The sequence below is a fragment of the Saimiri boliviensis genome, chromosome 5 (genome assembly GCF_048565385.1).
Source record: "Saimiri boliviensis isolate mSaiBol1 chromosome 5, mSaiBol1.pri, whole genome shotgun sequence".
NCBI lineage: Eukaryota > Metazoa > Chordata > Mammalia > Primates > Cebidae > Saimiri > Saimiri boliviensis.
In genome coordinates, this window is record NC_133453.1 from 26,064,506 (window position 1) to 26,081,713 (window position 17,208).

At 37.8% G+C, this 17,208-nt stretch overlaps 1 protein-coding gene across 1 annotated transcript in view; it reads left to right on the top strand.

Moving 5' to 3' along the window:
* Positions 1–17,208, top strand: part of ABCA12 (ATP binding cassette subfamily A member 12) — a 201,128-nt gene that overhangs the window by 134,745 nt on the left and 49,175 nt on the right. The window contains exons 23-29 of the mRNA XM_003925571.4: positions 2,187–2,301; positions 9,028–9,357; positions 10,426–10,495; positions 10,583–10,717; positions 12,268–12,414; positions 13,334–13,520; positions 16,702–16,920. Coding sequence (XP_003925620.3) covers positions 2,187–2,301; positions 9,028–9,357; positions 10,426–10,495; positions 10,583–10,717; positions 12,268–12,414; positions 13,334–13,520; positions 16,702–16,920 — 1,203 coding nt within the window. The remainder of the gene's footprint in view (positions 1–2,186; positions 2,302–9,027; positions 9,358–10,425; positions 10,496–10,582; positions 10,718–12,267; positions 12,415–13,333; positions 13,521–16,701; positions 16,921–17,208) is intronic.

The following is a 17,208-nucleotide window of genomic DNA, read 5'->3' on the forward strand; positions in this document are numbered from 1 at the left end:
AACTGCAATGGCTTGCATAAGTTATGAAGATCTATGGGGTCAATTAAGTTAAAATTCTTATTCATTTACCTGCTCATGTGTTCCCCTTATACATTTTGGTACCTAGGATGTTGGGTACCTGGATGTTTCTTTAAAGAATAAGTGCAGTCTGTAGTCTTTATGGGAATATGATCATAATGCCTCTCCATACATATAAACAGTTGCATATAAAGTGATTTCACATGTATTATTTCATTTGTTCCACCCAACAACCTCATAAGGTAAATAGGAACAGGAATTATGTTCCATACTTTCCAGATGAAAAAACTGAAATCCAGAAAGGCTAACTAACTTGCCCGGGGTAATATAACCGGTACTACAATGGTCCTTCTGTTTATAAGACCAGCATTTCTGCTTTATACTAGACCAAACCTAAAATACACAATCACTTGCAAGAAACATTACAGGGGATTTGTTGTTAATGAATGAAGGTCTTTGCCTAGTTCTAGATCCGGAAACAACTTCAAGGTTGGACCTGAACCAAAACAAAATTCATTCAAAAAGTATTCTTTTTTTTTTTTTTTTTTTGAGACGGAGTTTCGCTCTTGTTACCCAGGCTGGAGTGCAATGGCGCGATCTCGGCTCACCGCAACCTCCGCCTCCTGGGTTCAGGCAATTCTCCTGCCTCAGCCTCCTGAGTAGCTGGGATTACAGGCATGCGCCACCATGCCCAGCTAATTTTTTGTATTTTAGTAGAGACGGGGTTTCACCATGTTGACCTGGATGGTCTCGATCTCTTGACCTCGTGATCCATCAGCCTCGGCCTCCCAAAGTGCTGGGATTACAGGCTTGAGCCACCGCGCCCGGCTCAAAAAGTATTCTTTAAACACCTACCCCATGCCATATAGTTTCCCAAGAAACACACAAACAAAAAATTGAATATGGCCTCAACTCCCACTGCCCCCTCATCAAAAAACACCTCATCTCTCTGATAATGATACACTTCTGTATGCTAAAGTGATAATGAATGATAGTGATCTCATGCTTCATTAATACTGATGTTTTTCTTGGGGTACTTAGAGGTAATTTTTTAGCCTTGTAGATTAAAAAAGGAAATCACCTTGGGACCTTTCTCCAAGTGAAAGCTTTAGTGGAGCCCAACATAGAGTAACTTAGAATCTCTCATTAATATCTATTGCCTTTGCCTCAGCCCAAATAAGGGCAAAAATTGATCGAAGCCTGGCTCCTAAGGTGTGGTCCCTGGACCAGCAGCATCAGTATCACCTGGGAAGTTGTTTAAAATGCAAATAGATGGTCCCACCCAGACATAATAAATCAGAAGCTTATGTTTGGGGCCCAGAATTTTGGCTTTGAGAACCACTGCAATTTAACTTTCAGGCATCATGAGCAGGACACGGAGGAATACATCTGGGGCGTGAGGAGGTCTTCCAGTGATTCTCTAGTGTAGCACATCATCAAAACAGCCATTTCTATACCATATATATAGTATAGAACTTTGAGGAATCCAACTTCTTTGTCTGCATTTAAAAATCGTATGCTTTGGGCTGGGCACAGTGATTCATGCCTATAATCCCAGCACTTTAGGAGGCCAAGGCAAGTGGATTACTTGAGTCCAACTCTTCAAGACCAGCCTGGACAACATGGTGAAACCTCATCTTTATTTTTTAAAAAAAGTCACATGCTTTGGATTTTATTTCATTTTTTGAAATTTAGTTTCATAATAACTATGAGCTTCCTAAGACTAGATATAAGTACAGTAATTTTGAAAGATACAGCTTTTAGTTAGGTAAACCAATCATCTCATTTTAAATCTGCCTTTTAGATAAGAATTTATTTTAGACATAAATGTTTTAAGCCTTGCAATTGTATCTACATAGTAATTATTTTCCCAGACAGGACAGACTCAAACACAATTTAAACAATATGGCAATTTTGCCTAATAATCCAACGCTTTCTTTTTTCTCTTGAAACATTACACTAAAAAAAACCAAAAAACAAAAAAACCCACAGACCCGTGGTGAAATTAGCCTCATGCTTCATAAATAATGGGATAATACTGATATATTTTCAATTTCAAAACAGGATCATAATTTCAATGTAGGGGAGTGCATTCTTTATGTATTATAATCTCTACAGGTGTGGCATTCATTTCGGTCACTGGTTTTTTCTTTTTTTTTGTTTTACAGCTTCCTCACCAGTGTCTCTTACTCTCTTCCAATTGTGCTTATGGTTGCCTGGGTTGTATTTATAGCTGCCTTTGTAAAAAAGCTTGTCTATGAGAAAGACCTCCGGCTTCACGAGGTATGTTGAAAATCACTTCTTGTTATGAATATGTCCTGCTCATAGAACAATTACTATGATTTTCATCATGCCTATATAAACTCAAAGCCTAACTCATCCCTTGTTAATGTTACAGAAAGGAAAACCTTTTACAAATCACAAAAGCAGCTGATAAGACAATATTTTATTTTCTGAAAAAGTGACATAAAAGTCACCTAATAATTGCTTTTGAAAAACAAAATCTGAATAAAATATGAGTAAAGTGATAATTCTTAGAGTATTTTTTTTGTCCAAGAAATTACCTATAGGACTTAGGATCTAACAGAGGAAGTTTAAATAACAACAATAACAACTGTTCAGGCAGAAAGATTGTTGGCATGGTAACTAAAATAACCCAAATGTAGACATAGATAGAGATATAAACATAGACATAGACGTACGGCTTATTTCAGCTTTCACTAGGAAAATTCTCCTTCCAATATACTTTGTCTCCTTCAATTACCTTCTCCATTTCCCACTGACTCCTGACTTATAGAAACTAAGAATTTCATGTTATGCTACTGATTGGGTTAATAACCATATCACAATGGAAGACAGAACCAGGAGTGTGAAGCATGACCTCTTTCTGAGCACGTTCTTCATCATTAACCCCAAATCCAAAATATCTTACTTCTTTTTAGAATTTATGATAAAGCATCATGTGGTTTTTAGATCGTATTTGAATAGAAATTATTTTATCTACTTATCCCATAATGAGTTCGTTCTTATACTTATGGAGTGGAAACAAAGATGAAACATTTCAAAACTGGGGCACAATAATTATTGCACGGACTGGCTGAATTCTGAAATAATGAGGTTAGAGGGAACTATTTGTGCACTTGTCCTTTTCAGACTTACCTTGCCAATGCTTTTAGACAATTGATCATTTATCCTTACAAGATACGAGTCACTGCTTCATATTTCTGTTAGTTCAGCATCAGTCTTTCAGAGTTGTTCCAGTATTTGAACCTACATTTTTTACCTGTTCTGTTTGAATTTTGGTTGATCCACACAGCTGCATTTTTATATTTCAGTTACAATTTGGTAAACTTCTCATCAACTAGTTTGAATCCTGTTGTATTCAGGACTGTATGCAATGCTTTTCTAATTCCAATTTAGAAACTTGAGTCCATGCCCTCAACCACAATTATGATTGCAAGCCCCTACCTTCTAGTTTTCTTTCAGGTTCCTAGTAGTCAGAAGCAAATCATCACAGAGTAAGGAAAACATTTGAGATGGAAATTGTGACAGAAACTGAGTCCTTCTTTACTTCAAAATTAATACCTACCTTAAAATATTAACTGTGATAGAAACAGTAAATATAAGTATGTATGCATACACATATATACAAATATGTGTGCATATAATAAATCTGTTTGTATATAATACACACACATTGTATCATTTTGTGTTTGAAGATGATGCTCTCTGAATGCATCTATGTATGTCACCAAAAAACATCAAAGCATAATGAAAAGTCACTTCTCAATTGAAAATGCTAAGGATGTATTTTTAGCTGTGAACCAGTTTCTATTTGGTAGCTCTGTGTCTCCATTGGACTGGTATCTACTTTCAAAATTTAACCACCCTTGTCTTGGGGTCAAAGTCACATGGCGGAAGATCCCTGAACCTGGAATCAGAATATCTGGTTTTGTTTTCGAATTCTACCAGCCATATACACTTGGGCTCAGTCTCTTAAATTCTCTTGAGTCTGATCATCTAGACTTCATTCAACATTTATTTCCAGAATGCAGTTCTCTCTCCCTCTGCCAGAACAGAGGAGGAGCTCAATTATTCATATTTTGTCAATTCTAAGACATTGATTTTTCCCCCTTTTTAAAACCTGTGAAATTGGGCTACTTTTGATAGGGGTTGTGATTTATTTGGCAGTAATCTTTCTTTCTTGGTGGCATGTAAAATAATGGCATATCCTAAGCGGTGTCCTAAATTCAAAGGAATATGGTGGGCTTGTGAAATGAATTGATAGAGGCAGGTGTGGAAGGAGTGGGATGTCCCTAGTGGTGCCTGCTCAGTTTCACTCCACTGCCTACAGTTCTCATCTAATCTCCTCCTTTTTCAAGATGTAAAGATGAGCCCAGAAAGTGAGAAGTGACTTGCTGGAGACCTTGGAGATGGTTAATGGTAGATCTGGCATTAGAACTGGAGTGTTTTGACTTCCAACCAATCCTTTTCCAGATCATAGCTACCTTCACCTTTACAATCTTACTTTAGTAATATAGACTTCTGGCAGGGTGTGGTGGCTCATGCCTGTAATCCCAGCACTTTCGGAGGCCAAGGTGGGCAGATCACCTGAGGTCAGGAGTTTGAGACCAACCTGACCAACATGGAGAAACCTCATCTCTACTAAAAAATACAAAATTACTCGGGTGTGGTGGTACATGCCTGTAATCCCAGCTACTTGGGAGACTGAGTCAGGAAAATCTCTTGAACCTGGGAGGCAGAGGTTGCAGTGAGCCAGGATCGTGCCATTGCACTCCAGCCTGGGCAGCATGAGTGAAACTCCATCTCAAAAAAATGAAAATAAAATACACACACACACACACACACACACACACACACACACACACACACACACATTCACACCCCTTTAAGGACATTTGTAGATGATGATGGATAATCTCTTAAGTTACCAGACACTCAAAGTCACTTTTTAATATTGTCTTTTTATATTCTGGTAAAGTCTAAAGTTGTCCAAGTCCCACTTCTTTCTCGTTCAAATTAAACCAAAAAGGTAAATGAAATCAACATTCCCCTTTTCCTTCCATAATTATTCTCCAATCCTGGCAAGAAAACCAAGTTAATTGGTATCTCAATGAAGCCACTTATGTTTGACTCTGTTACGGTATGATTCCATGAATCCCTTTACCTTGTTAAATAAATTAGTACAAATCCAATAAGTTTACTTATTAAAGTAAGCCCGTAGAATTAAAAAAGTACTTTAAAAATGCCTCTCAATTGGGTTTTGCTCTGCACTTTTCTTTTAAAAATTAAAATACTAAAGCTATAAAAATCGGATAACACATATCAAAGAGTATATATTTTTTCTCATTATTTTCATGGTTTCTGAGTTCGATTCATCTAATGTAAGTCATTCATGGGATTTTCAGTGCTTATATTTAGTTGGAGATAGAATTTTGGAGTCATTCTCTCAGTTCAGACAGGTAAACCAATATATCTGTGGGCTGCAGAGATGTTACCAAGAATTATACTAAGATTTTTAGTCCCCTGGTGCTTTACATTAAACAATATTTTGTGCTTTCCTGACATACACTAATCCACACCACTAGTGGGAATTTGAAACATTTCTAGTAATGATGACAACATCCTTTACATCAGGCGTCCCCAAACTACGGCCCACGGGCCACATGCGGCCCCCTGAGGCCATTATCCGGCCCCCCACCGCACTTCAGGAAGGGGCACCTCTTTCACTGATGGTCAGTGAGAGGAGCACAGTATGTGGTGGCCCTCCAACGGTCTGAGGGACAGTGAACTGGCCCCCTGTGTAAAAAGTTTGGGGATGCCTGCTTTACGTCGTGCTAAAAACAATAAAATCAATATGTATTGTTAATAGAATTATAGAAATTGAGGTAGAAAATGTTAATATTCCTTATGATTTAGTACTTGACATTCTTGTAGAATTGAAAGAAGACACTGCTGTCAAGTAAATATATGAGTATTTATGATTTCTTTTCCTAACAGTATTTATGTCAACTCTTGCGCATAAGCTGCTCATGAATGTGGCAACGCATTTATCCAAACTCTTCTAGAATGTCTTTCTTATTCTCTGATGTAAATTGGGCAGACTTTGGCCCCTATGCAGAGGGATTTTCCTTGAGCAACAGGTTATCAGTTATTGGTGAATTGCTCTGGCATGTTTGGGAGGCCTGAGACAAGAAACTCTCTGATGACAAAGCTGGCACCTGACATCTGTCACTTTGAGGAGGAACTAATGATAGCCAAGAAAGCACAGTCAGCCGCTCTTGGTGTGCCACTTTCCATCAGCAAGTTTGGTCTTGTTTATTACAACAAAGTGGGCGATGAACCTGGATAATTTCTGGATGACTTATATACTCTCACTGTGCTTTCTCTTTATGAAGCTGTTTTCCTCATGGCATAAAATCCTGAAGTTTCATGCTAGGGTGTTAAATAGTGAATACTTTTGGAAGTACTTAACTGAGCCTGTTTCAGGAAAAAGCAAAATGATCAGCCTCCAACTTTTATCAATTCCTGGGACTGGAGTCTGATCTTGAGTGTCAAAAATTTCAAAATTGCAGTGATTAAACACCTTTGGTCCTGGTATTCAAGCCTGCCAAATTATCTTTTAACAAGTCTATGAATGAAGACTATTCTCAACATATAAGCGATTTATAGAAAGCTATCCATTGTTAGGGGAGAAAAACATGTTTATACACATGACATCAGCTTTATGTAGCCTTGATATGGTCTAGTATTCTTTAACCATCTTGGGAAATATATTGACATTATCCCCTACTGACATATATTGCTACTGGGAGGAAAACTGTATAGGCTACATAAAATCGTGCTAAATATCAGCTTGGGAAGTAGTAGTATAGTTTTCATAACTCCCCACTTAAATATATTCAAGTAGGCATAAAATTCTGAAAATACAAACAGCAGGAAAAGGAAATAAAAAGGGCTAACACATCATATTGGAACAGGTGAATCCCTCCGAAATAGTCATCAAACATGACACAGTAGTTTTTCCACAGAGGAGGGTACATGCAAAGAGTCGCTGGAATAAGATATCTGAGGTCTTTTTCACACCAAAATGTAATTTTGTTTTCAGTGATAGCGTGTGTAGCAATTGGGGAAACTTCCCATAGTGACCTTTGCTCCGTGCTACTTTGACCCACACTTTCCATTCCCACGGAAGCACAGGTTGAGTTTTTACTACAAACGGTGACAGGGCCTTGGAGGAGAAAAACATGAGGGAGAGAAGAAGGTGAGAAGGAGGGCAAAGTTAAGAGGGAAAGTCACAGGCTCTGTCTCAGTGTTGATTAGCTTGAAGCCCACAGCTTAGACTGTTGGCAGCCAGGTAGCTGTTTCCCTGGTAACAACTGGAGCAGCAGAGTTATCGAAATGTGATGTTACAAAAGCAGAAAGTAAAATTCACTATGTTGCTTGTAAAGCAAAAGATCCAGTGCATTCACTATATATTTTTTTCCTGGAAAGTTAGGTATAAGGGGTGGGGCATTGACTATCCTTGATTTTTAAAAAAGAGAAAATTGGGTTATAAAGCTGTTCGTGGAGATTTCTTTTCCTTTTTCTCTTTCTTTCTTTCTTTCTTTTTTTTCTTTTTAGACAGAGTTTCACTCTTGTTGCCCATGCTGAAGTGCAATGGCATAATCGTGGCTCACTGCAACCTCTGCCTCCCGAGTTCAAGCTATTCTCTTATCTCAGCTTCCCGAGTAGCTGGGATTATAGGCACCTGCCACCATGTCCGGCTAGTTTTTGTATTTTTAGTAGAGATGGGGTTTTGCCATGTTGGCCTGGCTGGTCTTGAACTCCTGACCTCAAGTGATCTGCCTGCCTCAGCCTCCCAAAGTGCTGGGATTACAGGTGTGAGCCACTGTTCCTGGCCTGTTGGTGGAGATTTCTTTTGTTCCTTTTTTTTTTTTTTTTTTTTTTTTTTTTTTAAAAAAAAGGATGCTGTGTTCATAGGCTTAACATTACTCATGATATGCAGGATATTAACATTAATCCAAGATATGCAGGATATCAAGTTTCCTCCAAGTATGTGCCACATCTACTTTAGATATTTCTCCTAATGCTATCACTCCCCTCGCCCCCCACCCCACTGACAGGCCCCAGTGTGTGATGTTCCTAGGGGACTTTAAATCTTTCAGAATCCTTTTGAGTTAATGTACAAAGAGATTGTGCTGGCTTATTTTTCTACCTTGTGAAATGCCTTGGGCTCTGGGGATATCACTGAGGTATCAAAGAACATCAACTGAGAGAGAGGTATTGAGGATCTCAGATACATGAGTTTATTATGAATGTATAAATGGCTTTTTGGAAAACAAGGATGACAAATATTGACCTAGACTAAAACTTACTGCCAGTAAGTGTTAAAGATGGGGAGGCAGAAGGTCTAAAGGCAGAAGGTCTCCCTTAAGTTTCTGTGTTTTAAATTCTTAGGAATCAGTTATACTGCTTCTCTCAGAAACATAAATACTGATTGTCTTGTTCATTAGTGTTTAGTTAAAAAAATATAGATTTTTATGAGCTCAGTCTCTCCACTGAACTAATAGTTAAGGCATGGTTTTTCACCAGCTTGAAATGCTCATGCCTGGACAAATGTCAAAATCATGTTGTAAAATTCTTCAGGGGATACCATAAATTTGACGATCTATTCCAAATTAGTTTAATCTAAAGATGTCAACTAGATAATGATTATAAAGTGGAACTGTAATTTAAAAAAACCTCACCATCCAAATTGTTTATTATATTGTGCCACTCTGTAAACAAATACTCTAAGATGTTCTTGTATATATATGCGTATTTCACATAGCAAGCATGGATAAATTCTTGATTTATGTAAATTATTAAAAGGCCTAGTTCTATATATAGCGAGACTATCATGACATTTTGACATAATACAGGGAATAATTGTTATTTGGGAGAATATCAGCATAACCAGCTCCTCACATTGTTTTCTTCTTTCAGTACATGAAGATGATGGGTGTGAACTCCTGCAGCCACTTTTTTGCCTGGCTTATTGAGAGTGTTGGATTTCTACTGGTTACCATCGCAATCCTCATCATTATACTCAAGTTTGGCAACATTCTGCCTAAAACAAATGGGTTCATTTTGTTCCTGTACTTTTCGGACTATAGCCTCTCGGTTATTGCTATGAGCTATCTTATCAGTGTCTTCTTCAACAACACCAACATTGCAGCTCTGATCGGAAGCCTCATCTACATCATTGCCTTCTTTCCATTTATCGTGCTGGTTACAGTTGAGAATGAATTGAGCTATGTAGTGAAAGTGTTTGTGGTAAGTCAACCACTGGAATGGAGGTGTGGGAAACGACCCATTTTTGTTTGTCTATTTTTGGATTCTCAAACTGAAAGTTCACTTATCTAAATTTGAAATTCAGTGATAGCAAAGTAAGCTTAATGTCCTAATGATAGCTTTTCCTACATTATTGTATACCATACAAGACAATTAAAAGCTTACAAAGCCATGATATGTGATACTGTTAAGAAACAGCTCCTAAAGAAAGAACAGTTAAAATGTAATACATCATGTTTTAGAAGTCTTCGAGAATTCTAACTTCTCTCTGGTCCAATTCCTGAAACATCTGAAAGCCTCTAGTACTGAAATTATCCTCATGTGTGAATAAGTCTCATGGTTCTCATGACATATAATATAGCTTAAAGCCGTAAAGACAAATGCACCAACAGCATATAATCAACCTTAAATTCTTTTCTGCCTTTTCAATTCAGAAGCATTAAATTAATTTAAGAATTTTAATTAAAGCATTAAGATTACTGAATGAAATTTAGAAAGCAGAATGAAATTTCACCACATTAAAACTTTGCTATTTATAGAAATAAAAAGTAATGAATAACCAGCATTGACAACTTTGGGTTTAAACAATATTTAAATTTCTACTTTGTTGCAATTATCAGTATTCAATCAACTGATAATTTAGTATATTTTGATTCTTAATATTTCTGTTACCTGAAATAAATGTATGGAGTGAAAACATCTGGGCCCTAATGTTTTCAGTTAATTTTTGTCTTAATACTGAATTACTCCATAATTACCTATTTTATTACTGGCTAAACAACATTTAGCAAGTTCAGATTTATATTTTGAATTTTTAGCAAGTGATTTCCAAGTTGCAATTTTCCTGTTTTTGTTTTCTGCTATGCCCACTACTCTACCTTCAGAGTTGTAGCATGCTTGGTAAGGGACCACAGTATTTTTCAATATGCTTAGAGAGTAAGCATCAATTTTATCTATACAAATGTCCAAAGTTTTAAGTATTTTATGATCCCTCTGGGTGAAACACATGAAATCTATAAGAACAATCATTGCTGTTTCTTTTCTTCACAGAGCCTGCTGTCCCCAACAGCATTCAGCTATGCGAGCCAGTACATTGCAAGATATGAAGAGCAGGGCATTGGTAGGTCCCCTTTCTTTACAACTGGATTTTATTTTTCACAACTATGCTGTGTATCACAGAAGAATAAACACTGTGTTCATTTTTAAGGTCTTCAGTGGGAAAATATGTACAGCTCCCCAGTTCAGGATGACACCACCTCATTTGGCTGGCTGTGCTGTCTAATCCTAGCTGACTCTTTCATTTATTTCCTTATTGCTTGGTATGTCAGGAATGTCTTCCCAGGTATGAATGTGCTTCCTACAGATATATGCTTTTTATTGGTTGACGACAATATAAATCAAATACTAATATGTTCTAAGATTTTATTTGCAAAAACTAAATTTACACACACACACACACACACACACACACACACACACACACACACTTTTTTTTTTTTTTTTCTGAGACAGAGTCTCCCTCTGTTGCCTAGGCTGGAGTGCAGTGGCATGATCTCAGCTCACTGCAACCTCTGCCTCCTGGCTTCAAGCGATTCTTCTACCTCAACCTCCCGAGTAGGCATGTGCCACTACACCCAGCTAATTTTTTTATTAGTAGAGACTGGGTTTTCACCATGTTGACCAGGCTAGTCTCGAGCTCCTGACCTCAAGTGATCTGCCCAGCTTGGCCTCCCAAAGTGCTGGGATTACAGGCATGAGCCACCATGCCTAGCCTTTAATTTTTTTAATTAAAAAAAAATCTTATTTGTCATATATAACCTCCAAAAAGAAATACTCAAATCCCAAAGCTAACAAAAACTGTTCAGGATGAGGTAATATACTGCTAAATTTCCTCTCAGATATTTCTGTAAGAGATGGAGTGAATTAAGAAGCTTAGAATAGTGTCAAATCAATCCAGTCTCTCTACATAGGAGTATGAAAAATTATAAGGGAAAAACCAAGTCTCCTAATTCTAAGGAGAATTTACCAGATTGTAAAGGAAGAAGACAAGTTGGATTCTCTCTTGTCTCAAGCAGTCATCCTTTCTAACATGCTTAGATAGTTTTCCATTTAGCTCTACTTATATTTATACATTTTTTGATGTTGTAAATGAATAAAAGAATATGATTTCAGTTAAGTAAGATCTTTGTTAAAGGCAAATAGATAGAGACAGAAGGCAGATCAGTGATTGTCTGGGATGTGGAGTGGAGGCAGGGATTATCTGCAAATGGGCATGAGGCACATTTTTTGTTATAGAAATGTTCTAATACTGAATTACACAACTTTATACATTTACTAAAACTTATCTAACTGTACACTTACAATAGTAAGACAAGTAGGTCAACAGCATGCATTGTTATGAGAGAAATGATATAAAATTGCATGACTAATCATTTTAATTATGTTTTTCTAAATAGCGAAAGTATCATCCTTTTAGTCATGGATGATTATGTCTACACATGTCTGTTTGGACACTTACGGGGATTAAATTGTGGCTTTTTCTGGGCTGGAAACCCAGCCCAGAACCATAGATCTGAACTAGTTTTATCACAGTAAAATCACAACTTGTAGACATTTGTTTCCTAGATAAATAGTGGCTTTTTCCATTACAATAATAAATGTACAGTTAGATGAGTTTCAGTAAATCTAAATGAAGCTGCTTAAAAACTAACAAGAAAAAAAGCCATCGTTTTTTTTGCTTTACTTTGGAAACTGAGACCACCTTTTAGTTTTATTTGGTGTCAAAAAATAAAACTACTTCCTAAACCATGCATAGGATCTACTGTTTCATTTCTGATGCTTAATGCTAACAGTCAATGAAAAATCACTTTTCCCGATACATTTTTATTACAGGGACATATGGTATGGCAGCTCCCTGGTATTTTCCAATCCTTCCTTCCTATTGGAAGGAGCGATTCGGGTGTGCAGAGGTGAAGCCTGAGAAGAGCAATGGCCTCATGTTCACTAACATCATGATGCAGAGCACCAACCCATCTGCCAGTAAGACAAGTCGGTCAACAGCGTGCACTGTGATGAGAGAAATGATATGAAATTACATGACTAGTAGTTTTCATTATTTTTTTCAAAATGGCAAAATTATCATCCTTTTAGTCATGGATGAATATGTCTACACATGTGTGTTTGGGCTCTTATGGGGATTAAATTGTGAATTTTTCTGGGCTCATTAGCTCAGTTGGTTAGCATATGGTGCTAATTAGGCCAAGATTGCAGATCCCTTTGTGGTCCAGTTAGACTCACACAGAGAAAAATTTTGTTCCTTGGCCACAGTCTGCACCCCTAAATCCAGCCATCTGTCACCAGTCAAAGGAGTAAACAAGTAACAAGTATCAGTAATTTAGCCTAACCCATCACAAATACTGGAAAAGTAGTTCAAAGCGTCTGTCTTCCCAAAGAGTGAGTCGTATCATCTTCATAAAGTGAATATGGGCCACAGAAGTGGTCCTTCTGTGATCCTTGAAGAAGACGTAGATAGTTATTAATGAACCAAATTCTATAAACCACAGATCTAAACTAGTTTTATCACTGTAAAATCACAACTCATAGGCATTTATTCTATAAATTGGTATCATCCTGCCCAATCAGAGGACCAAGCCTTAGGCTTATCTTTTGACTATTTGATATCTGTTGAATAAAGGAGAATATATAATTATAGTACCATATTCTGGGACTGCTTTGTCGACAAAGAAGGGTGAAATAAACCTTGGTTCTCCACTCGTATTCATTCTGTAACCAAGTGAGGAGGCTGAAGATGATAATAAATCATTTATTTCTGGATTTTTTTTTTTTTACTTAGAGGGTTATATTTTTATAGTCTTCAATTTTTAATAAAGATAAAGTCTAACTCTAGCTACATTACCTTACTTGTAAGCTTACGACTCTTCTCTTGATTTCTCTCCAGGTCCTGAATACATGATTTCCTCCAACATCGAGCCTGAGCCTAAAGATCTCACGGTTGGGGTTGCCCTGCATGGGGTCACAAAGATCTATGGCTCAAAAGTTGCTGTTGATAACCTCAATCTGAACTTTTATGAAGGGCACATTACTTCATTGCTGGGGCCCAACGGAGCTGGGAAAACTACCACCATGTATGTTAACTTTTCGACACTTATTGCCATGGAAGCATATTATTAAAAAAATACAGGTTTTAAAAAAACTGACCTATTTTTGTAAAAACTAATGTTATTACATTTCCCAGATGGAGAAAGATGGTTCAACCTGTATGCTATAGAATGGAGTCAAAATCAAAGGTTCTAATACTTTTTTTTTTTTTTTTTGAGACAGAGTTTCGCTCTTATTACCCAGGCTGGAGTGCAATGGCGTGATCTTGGCTCACCGCAACCTCCGCCTCCTGGGTTCAGGCAATTCTCCTGCCTCAGCCTCCCAAGTAGCTGGGATTACAGGCACGCGCCACCATGCCCAGCTAATTTTTTGCATTTTTAGTAGAGACGGCATTTCACCATGTTGACCAGGATGGTCTCGATCTCTTGACCTCGTGATCCACCCACCTCGGCCTCCCAAAGTGCTGGGATTAAAGGCCTGAGCCACCGCACCCAGCCGGTTCTAATACTTTTTTAAATTTTTAAAATTCAGTGCCAATTTTGTAAAATACAAAGTTTCTAATAAAAATAAAGATTCTTGGCATCTCTTAGATAATAGGAAATTCTGCAACATTGAGTTCATATTCTTAGGTAGAGACTATTGGTTGGGGCTCATTAGTAACTGATTCTCTCTCTCTCTCTCTCTCTCTCACTCACTCTTTTGAGATGAAGTTTTGCTTTTGTTGCCCAGGCTGGAGTGCAGGGGCAAGATCTTGGCTCACTGTGACCTCCGCCTCCTGGGTTCAAGTGATTCTCCTGCCTCAGCCTCTTGAGTAGCTGAGATTACATGCACATGCCACCATGCCCAGCTAATTTTTGTTTTTGTATTTTTAGTAGAGATGGGGTTTCATCATGTTGGCCAGGCTGGTCTCTAACTCCAGACCTCAGGTGATCCACTGGCCTTGATCTCCCAAAGTGCGGGGATTACAGGCATCGGCCACTGCACTGGGCCAGTAACTGATCTCTTAAAGGGAGTATCTGCTTTCTGGTTCCTCCCTGGTCTCTACCAAGCTGCACTGCTTCATACACCCAATCTGTCTCATTTATTTGCATTTCTAGCCTGGTGCATATATAAGTATGAAATTGCATCTCCTGATATAAACACAGCTGCTTCTTCACAGGAAATCTTTGCCTTGACTCATAAAGAAACAAAAGAAACACCAGCTATCAGACAGAAATCAGAAAGGCCAGGAGTGGAACATAAGCTGTTCTTTCTCATTCCTCACCTATGTAGCATTTTCCTGTGTCAGAATGAAGAAGAGGTTCAACTGTTTTTAAAGTGACATTCTTTTGAATTATTTTTTATGTGATTTGCCTCCAGTGCTCCACATTCACTAGTTGCTGAGTCAGCTCTAAGATGCTGTTGGTGCTCTAGCCCTTGTTTGAGAAAAGGATCAGTTGCTGCATATCCTACTTAGTATCATCACGAATCAGCTCAGTGACTGCCAAACCACTGGGATTAATTTTTTTTCTTTTGTAAATAAAAGGGGACAGAGGAAGGTCATTAAATGAGTGAGCATACAGCCTATTTGCATGACCTGTTTAAAGTCAGAGTTGGCTTTCTAGGGAGAATACAATGCCAAAAAGGCCAGATTTTTTTTTTTTAACTTTTAAGTTCAGAGGTACAAGTGCAGGTTTGTTACACAGTTAAATGTGTGTCATGGGGGTTTATTTTACAGATTATTTCATCACCCAGTTATTAAGCCTAGTACCCATTACTTATTTTTCCTGATCCTCTCCATCCTCCCACCCTCCACCCTCTGAAAGGCCCCAGTGTGTGGTGTTCCCCTCTATGTATCTGTGTGTTCTCATCATTTAGCCCCCATTTATAAGTGAGAACATACAGTATTTGGTTTTCTGTTCCTGTGTTAATTTAATTGATAATGGCCCCCAGCTCCATTCATGTTTTTAATAGGAAATAAGAGGCTATTGAAGAAAATAAACAGACAAGGCTCTTGAAGAGGCTATAATTTTAGCTGAGAATGCCCCCATTTTATTGTATTAAATATAAGCCTTTAATATAAAGTATGTTATTTATATTTCAGTGTTCATATGGGAAAACTGCTTATTCCATTCATAATTTAATCCACAAGTCTGCATTGCAAGGCACTGATTAGGTTACTGAGACAAAGTGCTAAGAAAATATGATCTTTCCCTGATCTCATGGAGCTTACATCATAGTGGAGGAGATGGGTATTAAATAATTGCCCCATTTACTAACTATCTGAAAGATGATGAGGAATTATCTAGGTAAGAACATTCTAATCACAGTGTAGAGAAAAGGACTGGAGATGACCAAAGAGCATGTGGGAAGGAGAGTTAGGAACTAGGAGTGATAAGTTAGGCAGGTGGTGATGGTGATGATCCCATGAAGATAGCTGTGAAAATGGTGACATGGGCATGTAGTTAGGAGATTAAGATAGGAGGAGAGTGCAAAAATGACTTACGGATTCCAGTCTTGTGCAACCAGTCTATGAATTTATCACATGGTGAAAGAGGTGAGATCAATGAGGGTATGGCTTTTAGGGTAAAGATCATGAGCTCAGTTTTAAACATACTGAGTTGAAGGACTCTGTCAGAAATCTCAAGGCCGGGCGCGGTGGCTCACACCTGCAATCCTAGCACTTTGGGAGGCTAAAGTGGATGGATCACCTGAGGTCAGGAGTTCAAGACCAGCCTGGCCATCATGGAGAAACCTCATTTAAAAAAAAAAAAAGAAAAAAAAAAGAAATCTCACAGAGAAGTGATACTATCTATTAGATATATAAAGCAATCCTGGAGCTGAATAATAAGGTCTGGGCTACAGATGTAAATTGGAGACATGCCAACCTGTAGATACTAGGAACGTCAGGAAAGTACATGAGTTTGCTCAAGGAGACAGAACGTACTTTGTATTTAAAAGCCTAATTGTTTTTGTTATTGTTACCACCAGCACCACCACCATTGCCATCATCATCAGGTAGTATTTATGTAATACTCTGAATTATTAAAAATTTAAAAGTAATTTTTACTTCTTATTCCCATTAAATATCATTTTATTTCATAGTTTGCCCTTGTCTGAGAAGATACGCTGTGTTTTATTTTTAAGCTAACAACTGAGATCTGTTTAGTCCTAATATCTAGCTTCAATGCTTGGTTTATACCTAATTCATCATTTCTTCATTTCCAGTTCCATGTTAACTGGGCTGTTTGGGGCCTCAGCAGGCACCATTTTTGTGTATGGAAAAGATATCAAAACAGACCTACACACAGTACGGAAGAACATGGGAGTCTGTATGCAGCATGACGTCTTGTTCAGTTACCTCACTACTAAGGAACACCTTCTCCTATATGGTTCCATCAAAGTTCCTCACTGGACTAGAAAGCAGCTCCACGAGGAAGTAAAAAGGCAAGTTAAGACAGGAGTGAGAACATAAGTTGCTAACTCCTCTCAAAGACCCATAGCTTGGTTGGTAAAGTGCGGGTAAGGATACCAACAGCAAATGTTTTCTCACAAAATAATTACTTTTTAGTTTTTCAACTTCTTTATTATTGCCAACATTTAAGGTCATTTACCCACCAGTTATTACACTGAAACTGAACTCTCTTCATTTCTGGCTCCCATATTGCCCCAAATCCTTTGCTTCTAATCCCCATGGCTACTATACACTGGTCCAAGCTTCCTAAGTGGATTCTT